The sequence below is a fragment of the Phocoena phocoena genome, chromosome 19 (assembly GCF_963924675.1).
Source record: "Phocoena phocoena chromosome 19, mPhoPho1.1, whole genome shotgun sequence".
Taxonomy (NCBI): Eukaryota; Metazoa; Chordata; class Mammalia; order Artiodactyla; family Phocoenidae; genus Phocoena; species Phocoena phocoena.
The window spans coordinates 58,595,121-58,615,982 of NC_089237.1; the positions used below are offsets into that span (position 1 = coordinate 58,595,121).

A 20,862-nucleotide genomic window follows, 5' to 3' on the forward strand; every position below is an offset into this window, starting at 1 on the left:
TCATCAGTTACTCCAGGTTACATGTAACTCTAAGCACTGCCCCATTTGCACACCTTGTAGTGTTTGTAAATTTTGTAAAATGTCACCTTTTAACACATACCAATCCAGCCTCTTGGCTGGATACAATTCTGTTAATAAATTACTGAGTTCTCTGAATAAAAGGCAGTAAACAACCTCAAAATACATTCACTGGTATTTGAAATGGCAGATCTGCCTAAGCACTGGGCTGGGATTCCCCAGCCCTGGACAGCTTCTGGTAAGAAATGTGATGGTAGTCACAGACTGGGACTGGAAAGAAGGGAGGAAAATAAATCATCATCACTTAGCACGTGGAGTATTAAACTATCAGTTCACAGGATAAAAAATAAGAGACACAGTGGGAACCGCTGAGATCGAATCCAGAGCACCTGGGATCCGACGGGGCTGGGACCCCAGGTGTGGCTCGGAGGAGCTCCCACCTACCTCTTAGCCGAGGCTGGAGACTTGGCCACGATCACTGCATTTCTGTAATCCGGAATCTGTGACAGAGGAGAGGTTGGGGATTACTGCCATGTCTCCACAAGGCTATTCACACCAGTACCCGGTAACTGATAAAAATGAACATTCCAACAGACTCAAAAATGTCTTCGGGTCACTTCAAAGTTTTCCAAAAAGACAAAAAGTTCAAAGTAAATTTCCTCTTTAGAAGATGAAGAAATGCCTACCTAGGAATAAAAAAAATTATTATCAAGGCATGACTCTCATAGACTTATTTTAAGAAAAAAGTAGGGTTAGTCAGTAATTAGCTCATATCTATGTGGCAGCAAAGGTGTTTTTATGAAGTCAACAGGAGGTACTCTCATGAATCCCAGTTACATGTAATTTCACAGGGCAAGGATGACATTCATCGAATCTGAATTCAAGGCACCTGTTGAATTCCAAGTAAGTGCAGTCCAAACAAATAACTACTTAATGTGTCTCTGTCACAGCATAATGAAGAAACCAATTTGTTAAAGGAATCAGCCCGCCTAGCACTGCTTCATAAAGATATTAAGAGCCCTTAAGAAAATAAGCAAAATATCAGTCTACTTTGGAGTTTTACTTTAAACATTTGAAGTGATCTGTACTAGGATAATTACAGTTGAAGATACACCCATTACCAACTTCTGAGAGTTTAGAAGACAGAACTACTTTTTTTTTTTTTGCGGTACGCGGGCCTCTCACTGCTGTGGCCTCTCCCGTTGCGGAGCACAGGCTCCGGACACGCAGGCTCAGCGGCCATGGCTCATGGGCCCAGCCGCTCCACGGCATGTGGGATCTTCCCGGACCGGGGCAAGAACCCGTGTCCCCTGCATCGGCAGGCGGACTCTCAACCACTGTGCCACCAGGGAAGCCCAGAACTACTTTTAAGCTGAGCAGTAGTTTGTTGTTTCTGATTTCATCTTGGCAATATTTTCAAATTATGTTCTTAAAATTTAATCATTTCATTAAATTATATTATTTCATTCAAATATATCCCCACTGATTTCTCACAATTACGCTAGATTAATGAATTTTAATAAAAGCACTTAATAACATCTAGCACCTTGTACAATACCTAGTACATGGGAAGCACTAAAATAATCAATATTTAGTAAACAAAAAAACTGATTAGTTTGAACAAGGCTCTATTATAGATATATCCATATGGATAAGAAATCTCTACATCTGATCCATCTATACACATAAAAAGCCTAACTTATCCAACATTATCAGGGAGTAAGGTAGCAAAAAGTATTTTCATTTAGGCGTTTTCCTTATTTTTGCTGGAAGTCTTTCTAAACTGCTTTATGCACTTCTTGCCTCATCAAACATCACCAAACAGCACCAAACCCAGCCAAGAGAAAAAAATAACAAATGAAGAAACAGTTAATAGAGCAAAGAAAAAGAAACTTTAAAAGAAAGGACTCTTTAATAAAAACAGGTCTATTTTCTCCTCAGGAGTCAAAACAGGAAATCATACACATAAAGAAAGAACAAGTTGTTATGAAAATGAACCAAAAAGAAATCTAGACGGTGGAAGTTATTATGGTGCAAATAAGAAACTCAGCTGGCTGAAGGGCAGGAGGGACACAGCTGAAAAAAAAAAACCGTGGGTGAGATTAAGCCATGGAATTTTCCCACCAGGCAGCATGTAAGAATGCAAAACTTGAAAAAAAAAGTTAAACAATATACAGACTAGATCCAAGATTTTCAACTTCTAACAGTTCCCAAAGAAAGGAATGAAAAGATAGAAGGGATGAAATACTCAAACTATAGCAAACAAAATTCATAGAGAATGAAAGGGACCCACTGAGCATCTAGTGAGGTGAATGGAAAAAAGATCCACCTGGACACACTGTGCTGAAATTTCAAAACCACAGCAAAAAGATAAAACACTGTTTTACATGGGGAATTCTGTCCAAGTGTAAACAAATACAGCCCCTTCAGACAATTGCAATTTTTGTAATATCTATTAAAATATGAAAAATGTAGATACTTTTCAATTAAGCAATTCCACTTCCTAATATAGCTCAGAAAAACACTTGCGTAAGTACTCAAAAGGGCAGGTACAAGAATTTTCAATGCAACATGACTTAAATATATTTTGAAAATAAAATATTTCACTTAAAAGAGTGAAAAATTAAAACAACCTAATATCCAAGCAACAGGGAAATGGTTGAAAAAACTGCGGCTCATTTAAACTTGTGCTTTAAACATCTAAACAGGTAGCTATTTAAATTTAAATTAATTAAACTTAAATAAAATGAAGGATTCCATTCATTCTCCAGTCACAGCAGGCACATTTCAAGGACTCAACAGGTATGTGTGGCTGCCGTTCTGACAGCAGACAGAACATTTACACCATCACAGAATGATGATGACGTACTACGTCGCAATCATGAAGAAAGAAGTAATCCTATACAGCTGAACGTGGAAAGACCTCCAGACACGAGCACAGGAAAGGAAACAAAGTTACAGAACAACACAAACAATATATCAATGTGTTTTTTTGTTTTTTTTTTTTTTTCAAAAAGCCCCCACAAATCAATTTCTGTAACTAGGTGTACAGAAATGGGAGGTAAATCAGAGGCAAAGGTCTGAGAGGATTCAGGACATTACGCAGGCTGGTAACCAGGGTGAGCCCTGCAGAGGGCCTGGGCCCAGGCTGGTGGTCCAGGGAAGCTGCTTGTTTCATCACTTCTGTCAGAATTTCCCTAACTGCCACTGTAAACATAAGTTTTCATTTTTCACATTTTCGAAGATTATTCTTATTAATCTTATCAAGTGGAGGGGAAAACACACCACATGTCATGCAAGTCTGACTTCCAAACCCTGTAGTAATTTCCCCGGAACTATTAAGGGAAAACACCACCAGGGCCACTGTGGGACCACAGAGAATCAAATTGCCTGACACCCACACTCCTTTGCTACACCCCTGCCTGTGTCCCTGGTTTTCCATTTCTTGCCAGATCTCATTTCTCTGACAGTGAGAGTGAACTGGTATAAAGACACTAAGAAGAACACAGGGGGGAAATAAAGCAACTCAAGAATCAGAAACAGGATCACTTTATAAGTTCCTATTTTAAAAACTGATGGGATGGAATCTCTCGATACACCACAAAAGTACACTTGGTAGCCTCCCCTCTTCATAATTTCCTTGAAAAACCCTGGTGCAGACCAATGATTACTAGTACTATCACTATAATACTTAGTCATTTTTTTACACTACACTGAATCAATACCCAAACCTCTTTTGGGTTATATTTTATTATGTCTACAACTTGGATGCCTTACACTCCGTGCTGCCTTACAGCCGCTGTCAGCCCCACAGCAGCTGCACTGTGTGCTTTCACCCCTTCGCGCGCATGAAGGTGGCCACGGTGTTCCTATGTCCTCCATTCACATGAATCACAGGCACTGTTGGTTCTCTCCGGGCCAGGCTTAACTGCCATTTAAAATGTCGCCAGAGGGCTTCCCTGGTGGCGCACTGGTTGAGAGTCCGCCTGCCGATGCAGGGGACACGGGTTCGTGCCCCGGTCCGGGAAGATCCCACATGCCGCGGAGTGGCTGGGCCCGTGAGCCATGGCCGCTGAGCCTGCGCGTCCGGAGCCTGTGCTCCGCAACGGGAGAGGCCACAGCAGTGAGAGGCCCGCGTACAGCAAAAACAAAAAAACAAACAAACAAAAAAATGTCGCCAGAAAAAATAAATAAATAAAATAAAATAAAATGTCGCCAGAAAGAGCTCACTATGATTCAGCATTAAAATGACGAGTTACCATGCACGCAGAAAGACACAGGAAGAGGGCAGCACGATGTAAATTTCATATTCATGAATCAAGGGTCATCACTGGAGGAATGACCACAATTCCATACTTTCTTGCAAGGCAACAATCAAATGCTTTCTGGGACCTACGAAAGGAAGACTCCCTGCCAGGAGGTGAAGCTGTGGAAGGACTAAATCTGAAAAGGATGCTTAACGCACGCACAGCAACACGGCCAAGGCTGCAGAACAGTTTCCAGGCAATGAGCACCCATTAGCTGAACGCCCACTTTTGGCACAAAGTGCTCAAATTCCCTTGACAACCCAAGAAAAACAGAGGGTGAGCTGTCAAACAGAGGGTGAGTGTCAAAGCTTGCAGAATAGAGCCACCAGGTGACACGAAGGCAATGCCTCACAGCAGGACTGGCAGCGCTGCCTTCTTTCTTGATGACATGAATAACATAAACCTTAACTGACGGCAACTTAGATTCAGTAAAATATGGTGAATCTACCACCTGCCTGAGAAACTCTAATGCATGAAAACAAAAGGTATAAAGCAAGTACATATACTATAAAAAAGTAAACAGTGAGCTCCCATATAGTGTTTCATTTTCTATAGGCTGTTTTAATTTACCTCTATGAATGAAGAACAGAGAATTTAAAACTAAAACACTTGAGGTTACCACTGTTAGCTCACCGTCAGAAACAAGGACCCCACTTCCCATATCTGCTGAACCATGAGCAGTTTAAGAGGGTTCAGGTCCGACTTATTTTCAACAATGAAACCTAAGACGGGATTCTTCAAGTGGCAGGCAGCCTTGCACCAAGGCAGACGCCTACATGAAGGGCAATGACCTTGCCCTGACCTCTGGATCAGCGCCAAGGGTGCTGTGGCCTTGACTCACCAGGCCCACAGGGGCCTCTCAAGAGTCGCTCTTGCCATGTACGTCTCTAGATGTCAGCACACAGCACTCCTGGTGTCTTGAGAGGAAACATCCGCCAGACCAAAAGATGAACATTAGCCTATAAAAGTGCACACCGAGGGCTTCCCTGGTGGCGCAGTGGTTAAGAATCCGCCTGCCAATGCAGGGGACACGGGTTCGAACCCTGGTCCGGGAAGATCCCACATGCTGCGGTACAACTAAGCCCGTACGCCGCAACTACTGAGCCCGTGCTTGAGAGCCGGCGAGCCACAACTACTGAGCCTGTGTGCTGCAACTACTGAAGCCCACAGGCTGCAACTACTGAAGCCCATGCACCTAGAGCCCGTACTCTGCAACAAGGGAAGCCACCTCAATGAGAAGCCCGTGCACCGCAATGAAGACCACTCGCCGCAACTAGAGAAAGCCTGTGTGCGGCAACGAAGACCCAACGCAGCCAAAAAAATAAACTGATAACATAAATAAATTAAAAAAAAAAAAGTGTACACCGACTGCTCTATTTCTTCCAAAACTAGAGGCATCACTGAGATGGCTCTTCCTGGGACCATGCTGTGTGAAGCCCAGCCTTGCCCTCACGCTCCTCCCTCTGCCTGGGCCCTTTTCCTCCTGTGAGGACAGGAGCTGCGCTCTCGCACCCTTTCTCTCTCAACTGAGAATCATATTCAAGTAAATTACATTCATATTGTTTTTTGAATGTATTAGAGTTTGTATGTTTCTTGTGCATAACTTTAAAAAAACAAGTAGAATATTTTCTAGTGTTCCCTTTCAAAAATACTTCAACCCATTTTCACTACTGAGGGCCTACGTTAGTTTCTGGAGGATGGGGAAGCCCTGTACTCTTGACAGAAAGAAACTGCTCAGAAATCTACAAACTGCTCTCTTTTAAATACTGTTAAAAGCGTTCTCTGGAAAAATTATTAAAGAGACAAATAATTCACGTGAGGAAAAGAGTTCCTAAAAAAGCAAAATAGCTAAGTGCATTATAAGTTAACATTTAAAAAGGCTTCTTAAATAATGAGTCACAAAAGTGCTATTACATCCAAGAATAACAAATGTAACTATATTAAAATTATATATGTTTGATTTGCCCCAGGAACACGAGTGATTCAAAATGAGAAGAATCAATCACTGTAATATATCACATTAATAAAATGAAGGAGGGCTTCCCTGGTGACGCAGTGGTTGAGAGTCTGCCTACCGACGCAGGGGACGCAGGTTCGTGCCCCAGTCCGGGAAGATCCCACATGCCGCGGAGCGGCTGGGCCCGTGAGCCATGGCCGCTGAGCCTGCGCATCCGGAGCCTGTGCTCCGCAACGGGAGAGGCCACAGCAGTGAGGGGCCCACGTACCGCAAAAAATAGATAAATAAATAAAATGAAGGAAAAGAATCCACGTGACCATCTCAAATGATGCAGAAGAAGCCTCTGATAAATCCAACACCCTTTCATGATAAAAACAGAAAACTAGGAATAGGATACAAGGGCACTTCCTCAACGTAATAAAAGGCATTAATGAAAAACCTACAGTCCACCTCACACTTGACAGTGAAAGGCTGAAAGCGTTCCACCTAGGAGCAGGAACAAGACACAGATGCCCACATTCAACACTGCTACTCAACACTGTACTGGAAGCTCTAGCCACAGCTATCAGACAAGAAAAACAGGTTCCCAAGTTAGAAAGGAAGAGGTCAAACTGTGTCCATTCACAGACCATATGATCTTACATGTAGAAAACCCTAGAGAATCCACATACAACACAAAACACTATTAGAGCTAATAAATGAGTCCAGCAAAGGTGCAGGATCAACACACAAAAGTCAGTTTCATTTCTATTTACCAGCAGTGAACAAGCCAAAAGGAACAACTCCATTTACAACAGAGCCAAAAAGTAAAATACCTGGGAATAAATTTAACCAAGGAAATTGAGAGAAAGATGAAACAAGATTCAGGATAGTGGTTCCCTTGGGCAGAAGGAGGCAGGGGGATGGGACACAAAAGGACCACACGTGTGGACCTAAGTGATTATGATGGTGCTAGTTTTCTTGTTGGGTGGTAGGATCGCAGATGCCGACGACTACAGGTGGATGGACAAAGATAAGGCAGGAAGAGGGACACATAAAAGAGGCCCAGGACCACCCATGGACCAATGATGACAGTGAGATATTTGTCACAATCACGACTAGGTGACTCTAGGCACCTGACATCCAAAAGAAAAAAAAAAAAAGCAATTTTAACCGCTTAGCAAAAGAAATAAATTGCAGATTAAGAATTTAAAAATACACCGAATTCAGTACTTTGTGACCACCTAGAGGGGTGGGATAGGGAGGGTGGAAGGGAGACACAAGAGGGAGGAGATATGGGGATGTATGTATATGTATAGCTGATTCACTTTGTTGTAAGGCAGAAACTAGCACACCATTGTAAAGCGATTATACTACAGTAAAGATGTTAAAAAAAAAAAAGCAATGGTGTGTTAGTTTCAGGTGTACGGCAGGGTGATTCCGTTATGCATATACAGGTATCTATTCTTTTTCAAATTCTTTAATTGGGAGCTTGGGATTGACATATACACACTACTGTATTTAAAATAGATAACCAACAAGGACCTACTGCATAGCACAGGGCACTCTGCTCAGTATTCTGTAATAATCTAAATGGGAAGAGAATTTCAGACTGAAAAAAAAAATACACTGAATTACATTTATAAAGTAAATAGTACTTTAAGCAGAATACATCAAGTTTTAATCCTTCATGGACAGCCCAAGGAAATGGAAATGCATCTTTCAACCTTAAACAGAATGTTAAAAAGTTTGAGCTAGCTCACCTCTTCTTGAATATACTGTAATAAGAAGGGAGATGCTCTTAAATTATCAACAGGAATATTGAAGAAGCCCTGAATTTCCTTCTGGTGTAAATCCATAGTAATAAGATGAGTCAGACCTTTGAAAAGAAAGCAGACACAGACACACAAATAGCTTCATGACCAGTTGCACCGTATGAATAAGTACTACATAAAGCAAGATACCAGGTGTAACAAGTCACTATTAAAAACTGCTCTCATCAAAAACTCAGCATCTTTATTTCTCAGATTTTCTTTTAGTACAATGAGATTATGAGATAAAAGAAAATATAAATATTGGTCTCTGCCGCCCGGTTCCCAGCACAGAGCTCCTAAACCCTTGCCATTCCCTCAGTGCGAAGAGCACCAGGGGCATCTCTTATTCTAATATCTGGTCTTTGACCCCACCTCTGACACGGAGCTCCTGAAAGCCTTATGAATTCCTTAGTTATAAGAGTACCAAGAGTATCTTTTGTTCTAATGAGGCGACCCAGGATGGGCTCCGGTCACCACGATTTTCAGGCTCCCCACCCCCACTCTCGAGAGGGGGGACGGGCTGGAAATGGAGCTAATGAACGAGCACACCCTTGTGAGGACACCTCCATAAAGTCCCAACAGCACGGGCTTCAGGGAGCTTCCAGGCGGGTGAACACGGGCATAAGCCCCTCCCCATACCCTGCCCCACGCACCTCTTCCACCCGGATGCCCACCTGGATCCTTTATCATGTCGTTTTATAATAAACCGGTGAACAGTAAGAAAACAGTGATCCCGAGTTCTGTGAGGAGTTCTAGTAAATTAATCGAACCCAAGAGGAGGTCGTGGGAACCTCTGATTTATAGCCAACTGGTCAGCACAGGTGACAACCTGGACTTGCAGTGAGCGTCTGGGGGGTCAGGGGAGCAGGCACGTGGGACTGAGCCCATAACCCGTGGGATCTGACGCCATCTCCAGGTACACAGTGTCAGAGTGGAACTGTACGACACCCAGCTGGTGCCCTGGAGAATTGCAAGGTGTGGGGAAAACGCCTACACATTTGGTGACAGAGGTGAAGTGTTCCCCGCGAGGAGTAAAGGAAACTCAGAGGAGGTGGGGAACTGGGTTTCCCCCCTCAGAAGGGAAAGACTGGGTGGCTTTTCTTACACAGAGGTGCATGGTTTTCACATCAATTTAAAGTCTTAAAACAGCCAAGGTCATAGCAATGAAGAAATGTCTGATAATTCTATGAGAGTGGATTTCATCTCCCCGAAGTCTTCTCAATAGGCATGACAAAGCCATATTAAGGCAAGTATTTGTCTTAATATATTAAAACAAACTGCACAGGCCTGTCTGTAATTCGAAAAAATGAAGAATCTTCATCCCATTGGCTCCTTAAAGGGTATTTCAAATGGAAATATATATATATATATATATAAACATACATATAATTCAACTGGAAAATTTTTTTAAAGCACAACTTGCCCAAATGAACAGGAAAGCGGGCCCGGTGGCACCCCAGGAGCAAGCCTAGGGGGGAAGGGCAGGCCTGCTCCCTCCAGCAGAGTCTCAACTGGGTGTGCTCTTCAGGTTGCTGGAGTTCAGGTTTATTCATTTTTTGTTTTGGTTTTGCCTTCTTTGAAATGCTACAGTAGAAAATTTATTCTGCAGTAAATGTCTGTGTTAAAATGTAGTGATATGGGGACTTTCATTCTTTTCTCTCTGTGCAAACGCTCTGTGACATGTGCCTTCTATAATCATACACACATACACAGGCACACCCGTGCACGTGGGCGCAGATGCGCACACACACACACACACACACACACACACAGAGTAACAACTCTGAAGATTATTTAGAAACAAGGAGAAGACACTTAGGATGTTACCTAAAAATGCACAACACAAAATAATTTGTATAGTCTGCAAAGTATGCCAGTGTGTACTGGGAAAGGGAAGAGACGAAAATAAAAATAGCTGCTGTTATTAGAGTTGTTGATTCCAAATGCCTTCTTCCTCGTTAAAAACAACCTAAAATATGATTGTAACTTGTCATTTCAATATTAATTTTTTAAACAAAGAATTTAGGAAAAAATAAGTTGTTCTCATCAGCTTTGTGTTTAGGGAGTTGGGAACAGGAGAGAACTCTCTCTAATTACAAATTAGCCATCTTAAAGCTGTACCACTATCTCTACTCTGTTCAACATTCTAATTTAGTTAAGACAATGCTTTACAATTTCTCAGGTAAAAATAAAACTCCCAGACCCCCAATAAACCATCAAATATCTGCCTTTCTTACCAGCTTTGCACATCATGGAAGCTAGCAGTTTAGAAACAATGGAGCCTCTCTTTCTCATCTTGCACTGTTTGCTGTAAGGAAAGTAGGGGATCACGCCGATGATGCTTTTGGCACAGGAGGTCTTACACGCGTACACCATGATAAGGAGCTCCATGATGGTGGTGTTCACATCCCTGGAACCCAAGGACAGAAACCAGCAAGGAGAAACGTTATATACACGATAACCTCTCTTGGTTCCAACTAAGTGTCAGCCATGTGTCACGCCCGCCTCGACCGAGACAGGCTCTAGACACAAAAAAGAAACCACGTCCCTCTCTTCTAGGGCCTCCATCAGTCGCCCCCATGCTGCCTCTCAGCCGATGACCCTACTTCCTTTTCCACTGAGAAAGGCACTGTCAGAAAAGAGCCCAGGGCCCCCACTGCCACATGCGCGTGCAGCCCCCAAGTCTGCCTGCCCCGAGCCATTAGCCAGAGACCAACTTTCCACACCAAAGTCACTCTAAAATCAGCCCTCCCGTGACGCAGGGATCCCATCCCCCCTGCCCACTGAAGCAGGGCTCCAGCAATCCCCCCGGCCACCCCATCAGTGTGTCACTCTGCCCTGCTCATACCGATGGGCCATTTCTCCCATTAACAGCAGCTCAGGCCACTTTCCCCACTGCCCCATTTCTTGGCTCCCCTGGGCAGCACATCTCAAGACGGTCGTCCACACTTGCTTCCAACTCATCTCTCTCATCCTCTCCCACACACGCTCCGATCCAGGTCACAGATGACCTCCACGTGGCCAAGGCCAATGCTGGGTTCTCACTCCGCCTCTCTCCATCCTCGCCCTGACACACTCCATCACTCCCCCCCGCTCCCCTCCCGCCCCGCTTCGTTTCCTCTGCTGCTTCCTCTCCTCCCCAGCTTCCTGCCCCGACACCTGATCATTTGTCCTCTTCTCCTCTCTCCTCCCTCATCCCTCGCTCGGGCTTCTCATCCAATTTCAGAGCTTTGTAAATGCTGGAGACTCAAATTTATAGCTCCAGCCCAGGCTTCTCAAGTCCAGACTAACAAATTCAGCTGCTTCTTGACAATTCCACTAGAAAGCCTTGCTAAGACATCTCAAAACGTACCCCAAACTGAACTGCTCTTTGACCGGCAAAGCCTGCCTCGCCATAAACCTCTGCTATCTCAGCTGACGGCAGCGCTGCTCCTGCAGTTTACTCAGGACAAAACCCCCAGAGGCGTCCTTAACTGCTCTCCTGTCCACGGTGACAGCAACCCACCACTCCACTGCTGCCCTGGGGCCGAGCCTCGACCCCCCACAGTGACAGCCCCCACGCCCCGCAGTCCCTCTGCAGCCCACCCTCTGCACAGCATCCAGCTGGAGCTTAAAGTCCAGGTCAGATCACGCACTCTGCTCAGGAGCTAGCGATGGTTTCCCGCAGACGCCAAGGCCCTGCAACAGCTCCCGAGGCCCCTTCAGGGTCTGGCCCCCGCAGCTCTGCCCTGCGCTCCTCCTCCGTGCCCACCCGAGGGCCTTCGCCTCAGGGCTCCCTGCCCCGCCTGGAGTGCCCTCGTCGCCAGCTGGTACCTTCTTGCAGCGTTTGTCAGATGTCACCCCCCCAGCCTGCCCTCCCTCCATCCTTTACCACCGTCACGTCCGACTCCTTGCCAGGCTGTTGTGGTTTGGTCTATTTATTCATTATGTTACCTGCATGTCCTAGAACACAGGCTCCATGAGGACAAAGGATCTGTGAACTACTTTAATCCTTCGCGCATCTCACACACCTGTAACAGTGGCTGGCACATAACAGACATTCAGTAAATGTCTGTGAATGAGCGACTGCGTGCAAGAGTGAGGGAAACATGGAACGTTTGGGTGAGTAGGTTCTCTGTCGACACCAAACAACAAGCTTGACATGGGAGGAGTTAAAGTCACCTTTCAGAAAGCATTCTGTGTGGGGGGTAAGAGTAGGGGAATCAACAGCGGATGTAAAGTTACACCAAGGTCCCAAACTATACTCCCAGGAACACCATTTTTCTGTGAACTGGTACAAGGCTTTCCATCACTAAATTCAAATAATAACTTGTCTGAATTACAGGAAAAGTTAAGTTAATGAACAGAATTTTCTTAATTTAAAATTTTTCTTATACTTTTAGTGCCTACCACCAGTCTACACTAAGACAAGGTACAAGGTGTATCTGACGACACCAAATCTCAGTGTTAACTGTTTCTTAAAGAACACAATATCTAAGCTTTCTGCAACCTGGACAAGATAAGCCTATGGCACAGTCTGGAGCACTCCAAAATGAGGCATGTATAGAAAATTAAGGGAATGATTTTTTGTTTTGCGGTACGCGGGCCTCTCACTGTTGTGGCCTCTCCCGTTGCGGAGCACAGGCTGCGGACGTGCAGGCTCAGCGGCCATGGCTCATGGGCCCAGCCGCTCCGCGGCATGTGGGATCTTCCCGGACCAGGGCACGAACCCGTGTACCCTGCATCGGCAGGCGGACCCTCAACCACTGCGCCACCAGGGAAGCCAAGGGAATGGTTTTGGCTAGAGGAATAAGAAACTGACGAGAGGCAGGGGCAGAATGAAAAGAGTATCGAAATGTCCAAAAATAAATGTAAAGGAAGGAATGAATGAATGAATGGAAAGAAATGGAAGGTATAAAGTACTGCAAACACCCGAGAGCCAGAAGGAAGTCAGCTGTTCTGCGCTCTGCACTTTCCCCTCCCTGATGAGGGCGTGGGCATGGAGAGCGCTCTACCAGCCTGGCGTCTGGCCCGGGAAGGAGAGTGGCAGCAGGGGCAGCACGAACTCTCGTCCCCACAGCCCAGCCCTGCTGAGGGTCCTAAGCGGAGGGAAGACATGAAGCCAGGGCCCCGCCGCAAAGGCCCCGCCGCAAAGGCCCGCACACTTGCGCTCCAGGACGATGGGATGCAGTGACAGGTCACCTTCGGCTCCTCCTGCCAGAGGAGTCAGGTGGCTTCGAGATTTCATCCCCATGAACCAAAGACCAGGACAGAGATGTTCAAACTTTAGGTGAAAGGTCATGTGTTCCAAGTCTAAATTCTCCCAAAGTTTGGCTCGTCTTCACTTTCTTTGGTATTTGCTTTACCTGTAACCACAAATTTAGCTTGCGGCAATTTTTGGAATCTCTAGGCTAAAAACTGTTGCACTACACAAACCGATTTCTAGACATTATTAAAAATTGTACTGAGTTAAAAATTTCATCTATAGAGGCCTCGAGGGACACCTGTGGACAGAGTGGCATTTGATCAAAGAGTGGTGCAGACACCCTCGCTGCACTGAATCTTCTATCCCCAGCGTACACATTTGTGACCTCGACAATTTCCAGAACACGCGGCTATCAAATGTCACAGGAGACAGGAACACACATACCTTCAACACACCGTCTATCTTCTCAGGTCCTTTAACTTATGCAACAGGACAGTACGTTTAACTTATCTGCAGGAAAAGCTTTAAGAACCCCAAATAAGCAAATTCCTCTCCTCTCACCTGTTTTCTTTTTTGGAACTAGAAGAGCTTCCCTACAAATTTTATGAAATTCCGGCTACTGAGAGCAAACGTAATGGGCTCTCTTATCGTTAAGCGCCTCCATCCCAAAACTTGGTTATTCCCACCCTTGAGAACACTGAAAGAACACAAAAAACGTCAGCAGCTATGTCAGAAAAATTAGCAGAGTGAGATCATGGCAATTTTAAAACAATCGTAATTCTCCCTGTCTAGGCAACTCTCATTATTCTAAACATTCATGCCCAAACAGAGACCAGAAAGCAACATTTCTGTTGGATAAGTTACTCACTTTGAAACAGTCTGGATGATGAAAACATCTTTCCCCCTCACAGACTCTTGAATTTGTACTCTTGTTTCTGGCAGGAGAAGGGGAAAAGAGAAGAAGGGTGAACAAGGCACATAACTTTAAAAAACACACAAAAAAAACCCTGCAGCATTCCCCAATATTGTAAAATATGGAAACTGGAACTGTTTCAACATTCACTAGGTTTTCAGTTCTATGAAGGATAACGAACACAGTTCGATTAATCACACCTTTTAAACATGTTAAGTTATACGACATGCTTAAGAAGGAATCACATTTGTCACTTAAAACAAGAAAATATCCCCTCCTCACTTCCTATACATGAACAGCGAGTGCTGGGGCTGCTCTGAGCCCTGTATCCTTACAGGAAATGATAGACTCATTCATTCAACCAGCAACAATTAAGAACCTATTAGGCACAAACGTTAGAATAACATTGTGAAAGTAAAGATAAATAAGGCCCAGTATCCCTACTCTCAAAAAACTTGTGATCAGCCACAAGGAAACAATTAGACAAATCCAGAGTGGGAAATTCCACAAGACAAACTCTTCAAAAAGTCAGTGCTGTGGGGAAAAAAAAGAAAAGGTGAAGGGACTGCCCTAGTCTAGAAGAGAATAAAGAGGTATAAAAAACACCTCACTTGGGCTTCCCTGGTGGCGCAGTGGTTGAGAGTCCGCCTGCCGATGCGAGGGACACAGGTTCATGCCCCGGTCCGGGAAGATCCCACAGGCCGCGAAGCAGCTGGGCCTGTGAGCCATGGCCACTGAGCCTGCGCGTCCAGAGCCTGTGCTCCGCAAAGGGAGAGGCCACAGCAGTGGGAGGCCCGCGTTCAGCAAAAACAAACAAACAAACAACAACCAAAAAAAAACAAAAAAAGAACACCTCACTTGAACCAAGAATCCTGGTTTAAAAAACAAACAAAAGGGACTTCCCTGGTGGCTCAGTGGTTAAGAATCCGCCTGCCAATGCAGGGGACACAGGTTCGAGCCCTGGTCCAGGAAGATCCCACATGCCGTGGAGCAACTAAGCCCATGCGCCACAACTACTGAGCCTGCACTCTAGAGCCTGCAAGCCACAACTACTGAGCCCACATGCCACAACTACTGAGCCTGTGCTTCTACAGCCTGCAAGCCACAACTACTGAGCCCATGTGCCTAGAGCCTGTGCTCCGCAACAAGAGAAGAGAAGCCACCGCAATGAGAAGCCTGCGCACCGCAACAAAGACCCCACGCAGCCAAAAATAAAAAAGCAAATAAATTTATAAAAACAAAAACCAGCTAGAACAACTAGGAAAATTAGAACATACATTAGCTATTAGATGATAGAGAATTATCATTAATCTCTTTAATGTGACAATGGTAGCGTATCTGCATGGGAGAAAGTCCTCCTTAGGAGACACGTGGTCAAGTATTCAGGGGTTAAGTGTCAATGTCTGCAACTCAGTTCCAAATGGTCCCACAAACACACATTCATACAGCAAAGTGCCACCTGCTGAATCTGGGTGGTACTCATTCACATGGGTATTCACAGCACTACTCTTTCACATTTTTTATAGGTTTGAACATTTTCATTAGAAACATTGGAAAAAATAGAGTACATGTTTACAAAAAAGTGTGGTACCATGGAAACAAAATGAGCTTTAGAGACAGGGAGATTGAGCTTTGAATCCCGACTCTGTTCCCTCTGGGGCCTTGATCCTAACGTCACCCCTGAACTCAGCTCCTCAGTACCTGGTAATGGTAAGGACTCTAGAGACGTTAGCTCCCTGCTTCCTTCCCCTCGTTCATGAACCCGGAGGGTGGACAGGCTCCTCCTGAGTCTTCCGCCACCAGCCTCCCTCAGCCCCCTTCTACACTAGACAAAGGACTTCATCCAATTCCTTTAGCAGCAAAATCTTCTCCAAACTCCCTGTATATTTCCCTCAATTATACTTTTTTCCCACTGAAGCCACATGGGGGATATTGGGAGACAGGGAAGAGGAGGCAGTAATGGAGAAATAAATAGGGGAAGAGCAAATTTGTGCCTCTTCATCGAAGTGTCTTGTAAATTCTCTAATATTTAAGTATTAGACAAAATCCTGCAGTGGAAAAGGAGAGGGAACCAGTGTTTACTGAGTGCCTACTATGTGCCAAAAACTGTGTTAGGCACACAAATTGTCCCACTTAATCCTCAGAACAGCCCGAATTATTTGCAGTTTAGACAGCTAAAATAACTTGCCAAGGAGAAGTTTTCTGACTCTCACACCTATGCAGGTCATCTGTCGCTCCTGCTAGAATAACTTCAAACATCCGCCATTTCTACAGAAAGTACAAAGGCTAAATAACATGTGATTTTCACAACTTGAGGTGTTTATACAACATCATAAATCAGTTAGCAAAAAGCACTTCCTGACATGACATCATGGAGTCTAGCCCAAGGCAGTGCAGGTTGGGGAAAAGAACACCCACCACCTGATACTGTGGCTACACAGGGCATACGCCCCCCGCCTAAGGTGACGGATTCAACCAAGCGCTGCGCTAATGCTTCCTTCAGGTGAACAGCTTGTTCACGCACCCACGCAGTTGTTATCGGATGACGTCTAAGGACTAGACTTTAAGCCCCCAGATGTGACTGCCCCAGAATTCCCTATCGAGCTGGTATTAGTGGGAACACCGCACTCGCCCACCTTGCCTGCCTGTCTTCCCGCTGGCAGAACTAACTGGACACTGAGGCCGACTGTTTCAGCTACGGAGGATGGGGGACTGGGCCAGCACGGCACGTACCACAAAAAGGCCACCGTCACGAAAGCACAGGATCACTCACCTCTGTCAGGCTCCTGGTAAACTTGCACTTTGCCCATCTCCACCCCTAGCCGCCTAGAGAAGAGAAAGACGGAAAACGCTGAAAAAGTAATAGAACAGATGCAACAGCTTTACTATTAAGGATGATTTAGAAATTGATAAAAATAAAACAAATTTTTAAAAATAGAGGTATTCCTATTACGAGATTTAAAGTGGACGTAGAATTGTTCGGTCACCTAACCCATCACATCCCCACCCTATGCCAACCCAAGAAGGCCTCTCAACACTGTCCTGGTTCTCCAGGGTCCTGGGCTCCCTGCCCTCCAGCCACATTCCTGCTGTTCCCTCGGCCCGGAGGGCTCTGCCCCAGCCCTTCACTTGTGCCTATTCAGGTTTCTCAATTCACATTCCATCCCCAGGGTTTAAAGGCACGTGAGCACGAAGACAGAACAACCTGCCCTTGCCTCTCAGTTCTCCCCGCTTTACCACCATCGGAAGTGACCTTGTTTGTTTGTTTGGCTGACTCGCTTCTTGCCTGGCCCCTCTACTAAAGAAGGGAGGGTTCTGACTGGCTTCTTCACTGTTACTCCCCAGTATCTAGATCAAGGTCTGGTACACAGTAGGGGTTCAATATTTATTTAATAAATAACTAAAATTATACTGAACTGTAATCTATAAAGTACCTTCATATAGTATATACCCTTCATTGTTCCTTATACTCAAATAATTCTATACATATGTAGCACCTAACACAATCTCTGGCACTCAGGAGTCACTCAATAAATGTCTGCTGAAAGAACGTGTAGGAGTGACAACAGTTTACAAGAAGGTGAGCCTTTAATACACAGATGATGAGCAGATTAACTATAAAATATCTGCTTTCAAATTTAACAATCAGTGCCAATCCGTTTATCAAATGTAAAACACCACGTAATGAGTACAGATTTTAATACTATCATTATACTCACTCAGCGATTTTCTTTGAAAGCTCCATACATGATGAATTAGAATTTGCCGAAAACAACACCAGACCCCCTTTGGTTATGTTCATCTTGGCTTCTGATTCAGGTGGCGCCACACAAAACATCAAAACCCTCTTGGTTTTCCAATTCTCAGAGCCTGGAAAGATACAAAATATATTAAGAACCGGCATGTGATATGAAATATACCTGAAAATTTTTTAATAGCAAGTGACTTAAGCTGAAGGAAATTAGTTTTTACCATGATGGAGTCTTTTATATTAAACATGTATATAGACAAATAGAAAGTCTGTTGAGTTTTAGGGTCCCAAATTTATGGAAAGGTGCTATCACATGACTCAATTATTTTCATGACCACTGGGAATAAATGATAAACTTACAAGAAAGGTGGAGCTGAAGAGCTCAGTGTTTTACTGTTTGCTGCTTAAAGTCAATTATGACAACCTCCTTTTAGTCTCTGACAACAAAATTCCTCCTGGATTAACACACAGAAAAATGGCAAAGCCATTAGCAAGGACAAGGACTGACCGATCCTTAAACAATGAATAAAAAACCCGTCCATGCCCAGCTTTCCTTGTAATGCCTGTTCACCATGAAACCTCCCCCTGGCCTTGCAGCTGCCCCAGGTCCTGTCTAAGCCTGACCTTGTCATCTGCATTCTTCCTCAACTGGAACACAAGGTTGACCAGGTAACAATAACCTTGAAGGAAAGTGACTCGGCCAAGCAGGGCACAGACAGAAAGAGCCTGGCCTGGGCTTCCCTGGTGGCGCAGTGGTTGGGAGTCCGCCTGCCGATGCAGGGGACGCGGGTTCATGCCCCGGTCCACATGCCGCGGAGCAGCTGAGCTGGGCCCGTGAGCCATAGCCGCTGAGCCTGCGCGTCCCGAGTCTGTGCTCCGCAACAGGAGAGGCCACAACAGTGAGAGGCCCGCGTACCACAAAAAAAAAAAAAGAGCGAGCCTGTCCTACAGGTCATCAGAACCCTCCATGCTCTCCTCCTCCTCTGGGCACTCTCTGGGCTGAGTGTCCTCATGGAGAAAGGCAGGCACGGGTTAGATGCAGGAGCAACAATCCACTAGGCCTTCGGGGACGGAGGCGCCTTCCCAGCAAGCCCACTGCATTTCCCCAGTCATATGTTTACGTGGGTGGCTCTGGGAAGGCTGGTGGACAGGAGCAAAAGGCTGAAGCCAATTATCTTATTTGTTATTCTTAACTTTTTTTTTTTTTTTTTTTTTTTCGGTACGCGGTCTCTCCCGTTGCGGAGCACAGGCTCCTGACGCGCAGGCTCAGCGGCCATGGCTCACGGGGCCCAGCCGCTCCATGGCATGTGGGATCCTCCCGGACCAGGGCACGAAGCCGTGTCCCCTGCATCGGCAGGCGGACTCCCAACCACTGCGCCACCAGGGAAGCCCCTATTCTTAACTTTTAATTACACAATAAACAAATACATTCTCCTTGTAAAAAAAACTGAAACATGAGAGTTTAGGCTAATGTCACTAGCTCCGATCCCAGGCTCCTTCCCACCCACGTCCTTGGACCTAACAGTTCTTATTATTAGTTTGAAAGAGACACCATCAGGCTGTTACACGTTCACACATGTGATCCCCATAAAAAATACATATAAAAAATCATTTCTAACATAAAAAGGGATCATCGTACAAATCTACTTATAATCTGCTTTTTTAAAAAGCAATATATTTTAAGATCCCAGGTAGAAAGTATAGACCCATCATGTCCTTTTTAACAGCTGCCAGTGTTCCCTGGTGCAGGCACGCCACACACTTTGGCTTGGTTGGGTCACCAACCCAAAGAGGCCTCCTTATGCGTGTGTCTCTCTCTGCAGTAACCGCCAGGGGGGGCCAGTGGGTCACTCACGGTCCCCCACGCAGGCTAGGAGAGCACATTTCCTCCTCAGAGGCATCGCTCAATGGGAAACACAGGCCACCCCAATGCACTTGACCTAAGGCCTATGAATTACAAACAGAAATGTATGAACAGCTGGCCAAAGCCCTAAGGAGACCAAGAAGGACCACTGGTGTGTACCGTGGAAAGTGGCTTTGGAGCAGGGATCGGCAAAGTACAGCCCACGGGCCAAAACAGGTTATTTCTGTAAATAACACTGTACTGGAACACAGCCATGCTCACTGGAACACAGCCATGCTCACTGTCAACAAGTTGTCTGTGGATGCAGTGGTAGAGTTAAGTATGGGCTGCAAAGCCTAAAATACTACCTGGCCCTCTACAGAAAAAGTGTGCCGAGCCAGCTTTACAGCATAGCGTGGGGCAGGGTGACTGGTGCAAAGGAAAGAAATAATATTTAACCATCAACACTCAGAATCGGAGGAGATCCTAGGTGTCTTCTAACACCACCTCTCAACTCTTCTATGCCTGTGTTTAGGAACAGAGTCTGGAAACGGAAACCACCACAAAAATAAAACTCATTCTCCTGTAGTTATGAATACAGGCTTTGGTGTCAAACCCAGGTTTGCATCTCAGCTCCTACTTCCCCTTAACTCACTGTGAGGCCTCGCATAAATTAGTCACTCTCAGCTTCCGCCCCCTCATCCATGCAACTGCGGATACTGACCTTCCAGGGTCACTGTACGGCACTTAACACAGTGCCCCACATACAGGACACGCACGGTAAATGGAAGCTCTGATGAGTCAACTCGTTAATACTTTGGTTATCTACCGAACGAGGACATAATATGCACGGGATGGCCACTTTTCTACATCCCCTAACCTTCAAATTAAGAAGCTTCTTAAAGGACAACAGTGTTCGTTCTTGAGAGGACGCTCTTGAGAGGACGCTCTTGAGAGGACGCTCTTGAGAGAACACTGAGAATCAAACTATCTGAGGGGAAGGAAGAGATCTTGGAAGTAACTCAGCCCATCTCTAGGACTCCTACCAAGGAGCCACTCCAGATACCTGAACGGCCCCGGGCCTGATGCCCACAT

General features: G+C 45.3%; 1 protein-coding gene across 3 annotated transcripts in view; it reads right to left on the minus strand.

The window, feature by feature from the left end:
• The window catches only part of PRPSAP2 (phosphoribosyl pyrophosphate synthetase associated protein 2), a 39,174-nt gene that overhangs the window by 15,758 nt on the left and 2,554 nt on the right, over nucleotides 1-20,862 (minus strand). Inside the window, exons 2-8 of one of the 3 annotated variants that reach the window (XM_065897789.1) lie at nucleotides 18,285-18,379; nucleotides 17,893-18,043; nucleotides 16,947-16,999; nucleotides 14,129-14,195; nucleotides 10,313-10,485; nucleotides 8,025-8,140; nucleotides 463-518 (exon numbers count right to left, since the gene is read on the minus strand). In XM_065897789.1, the coding sequence (XP_065753861.1) occupies nucleotides 463-518; nucleotides 8,025-8,140; nucleotides 10,313-10,485; nucleotides 14,129-14,195; nucleotides 16,947-16,999; nucleotides 17,893-18,011 (584 nt within the window). In that variant the 5' untranslated portion in view covers nucleotides 18,012-18,043; nucleotides 18,285-18,379. Of the gene's footprint in view, nucleotides 1-462; nucleotides 519-8,024; nucleotides 8,141-10,312; nucleotides 10,486-14,128; nucleotides 14,196-16,946; nucleotides 17,000-17,892; nucleotides 18,044-18,284; nucleotides 18,380-20,862 lie in introns of those variants that run through there. The other 2 variants (XM_065897790.1, XM_065897791.1) reach the window with 2 other exon arrangements.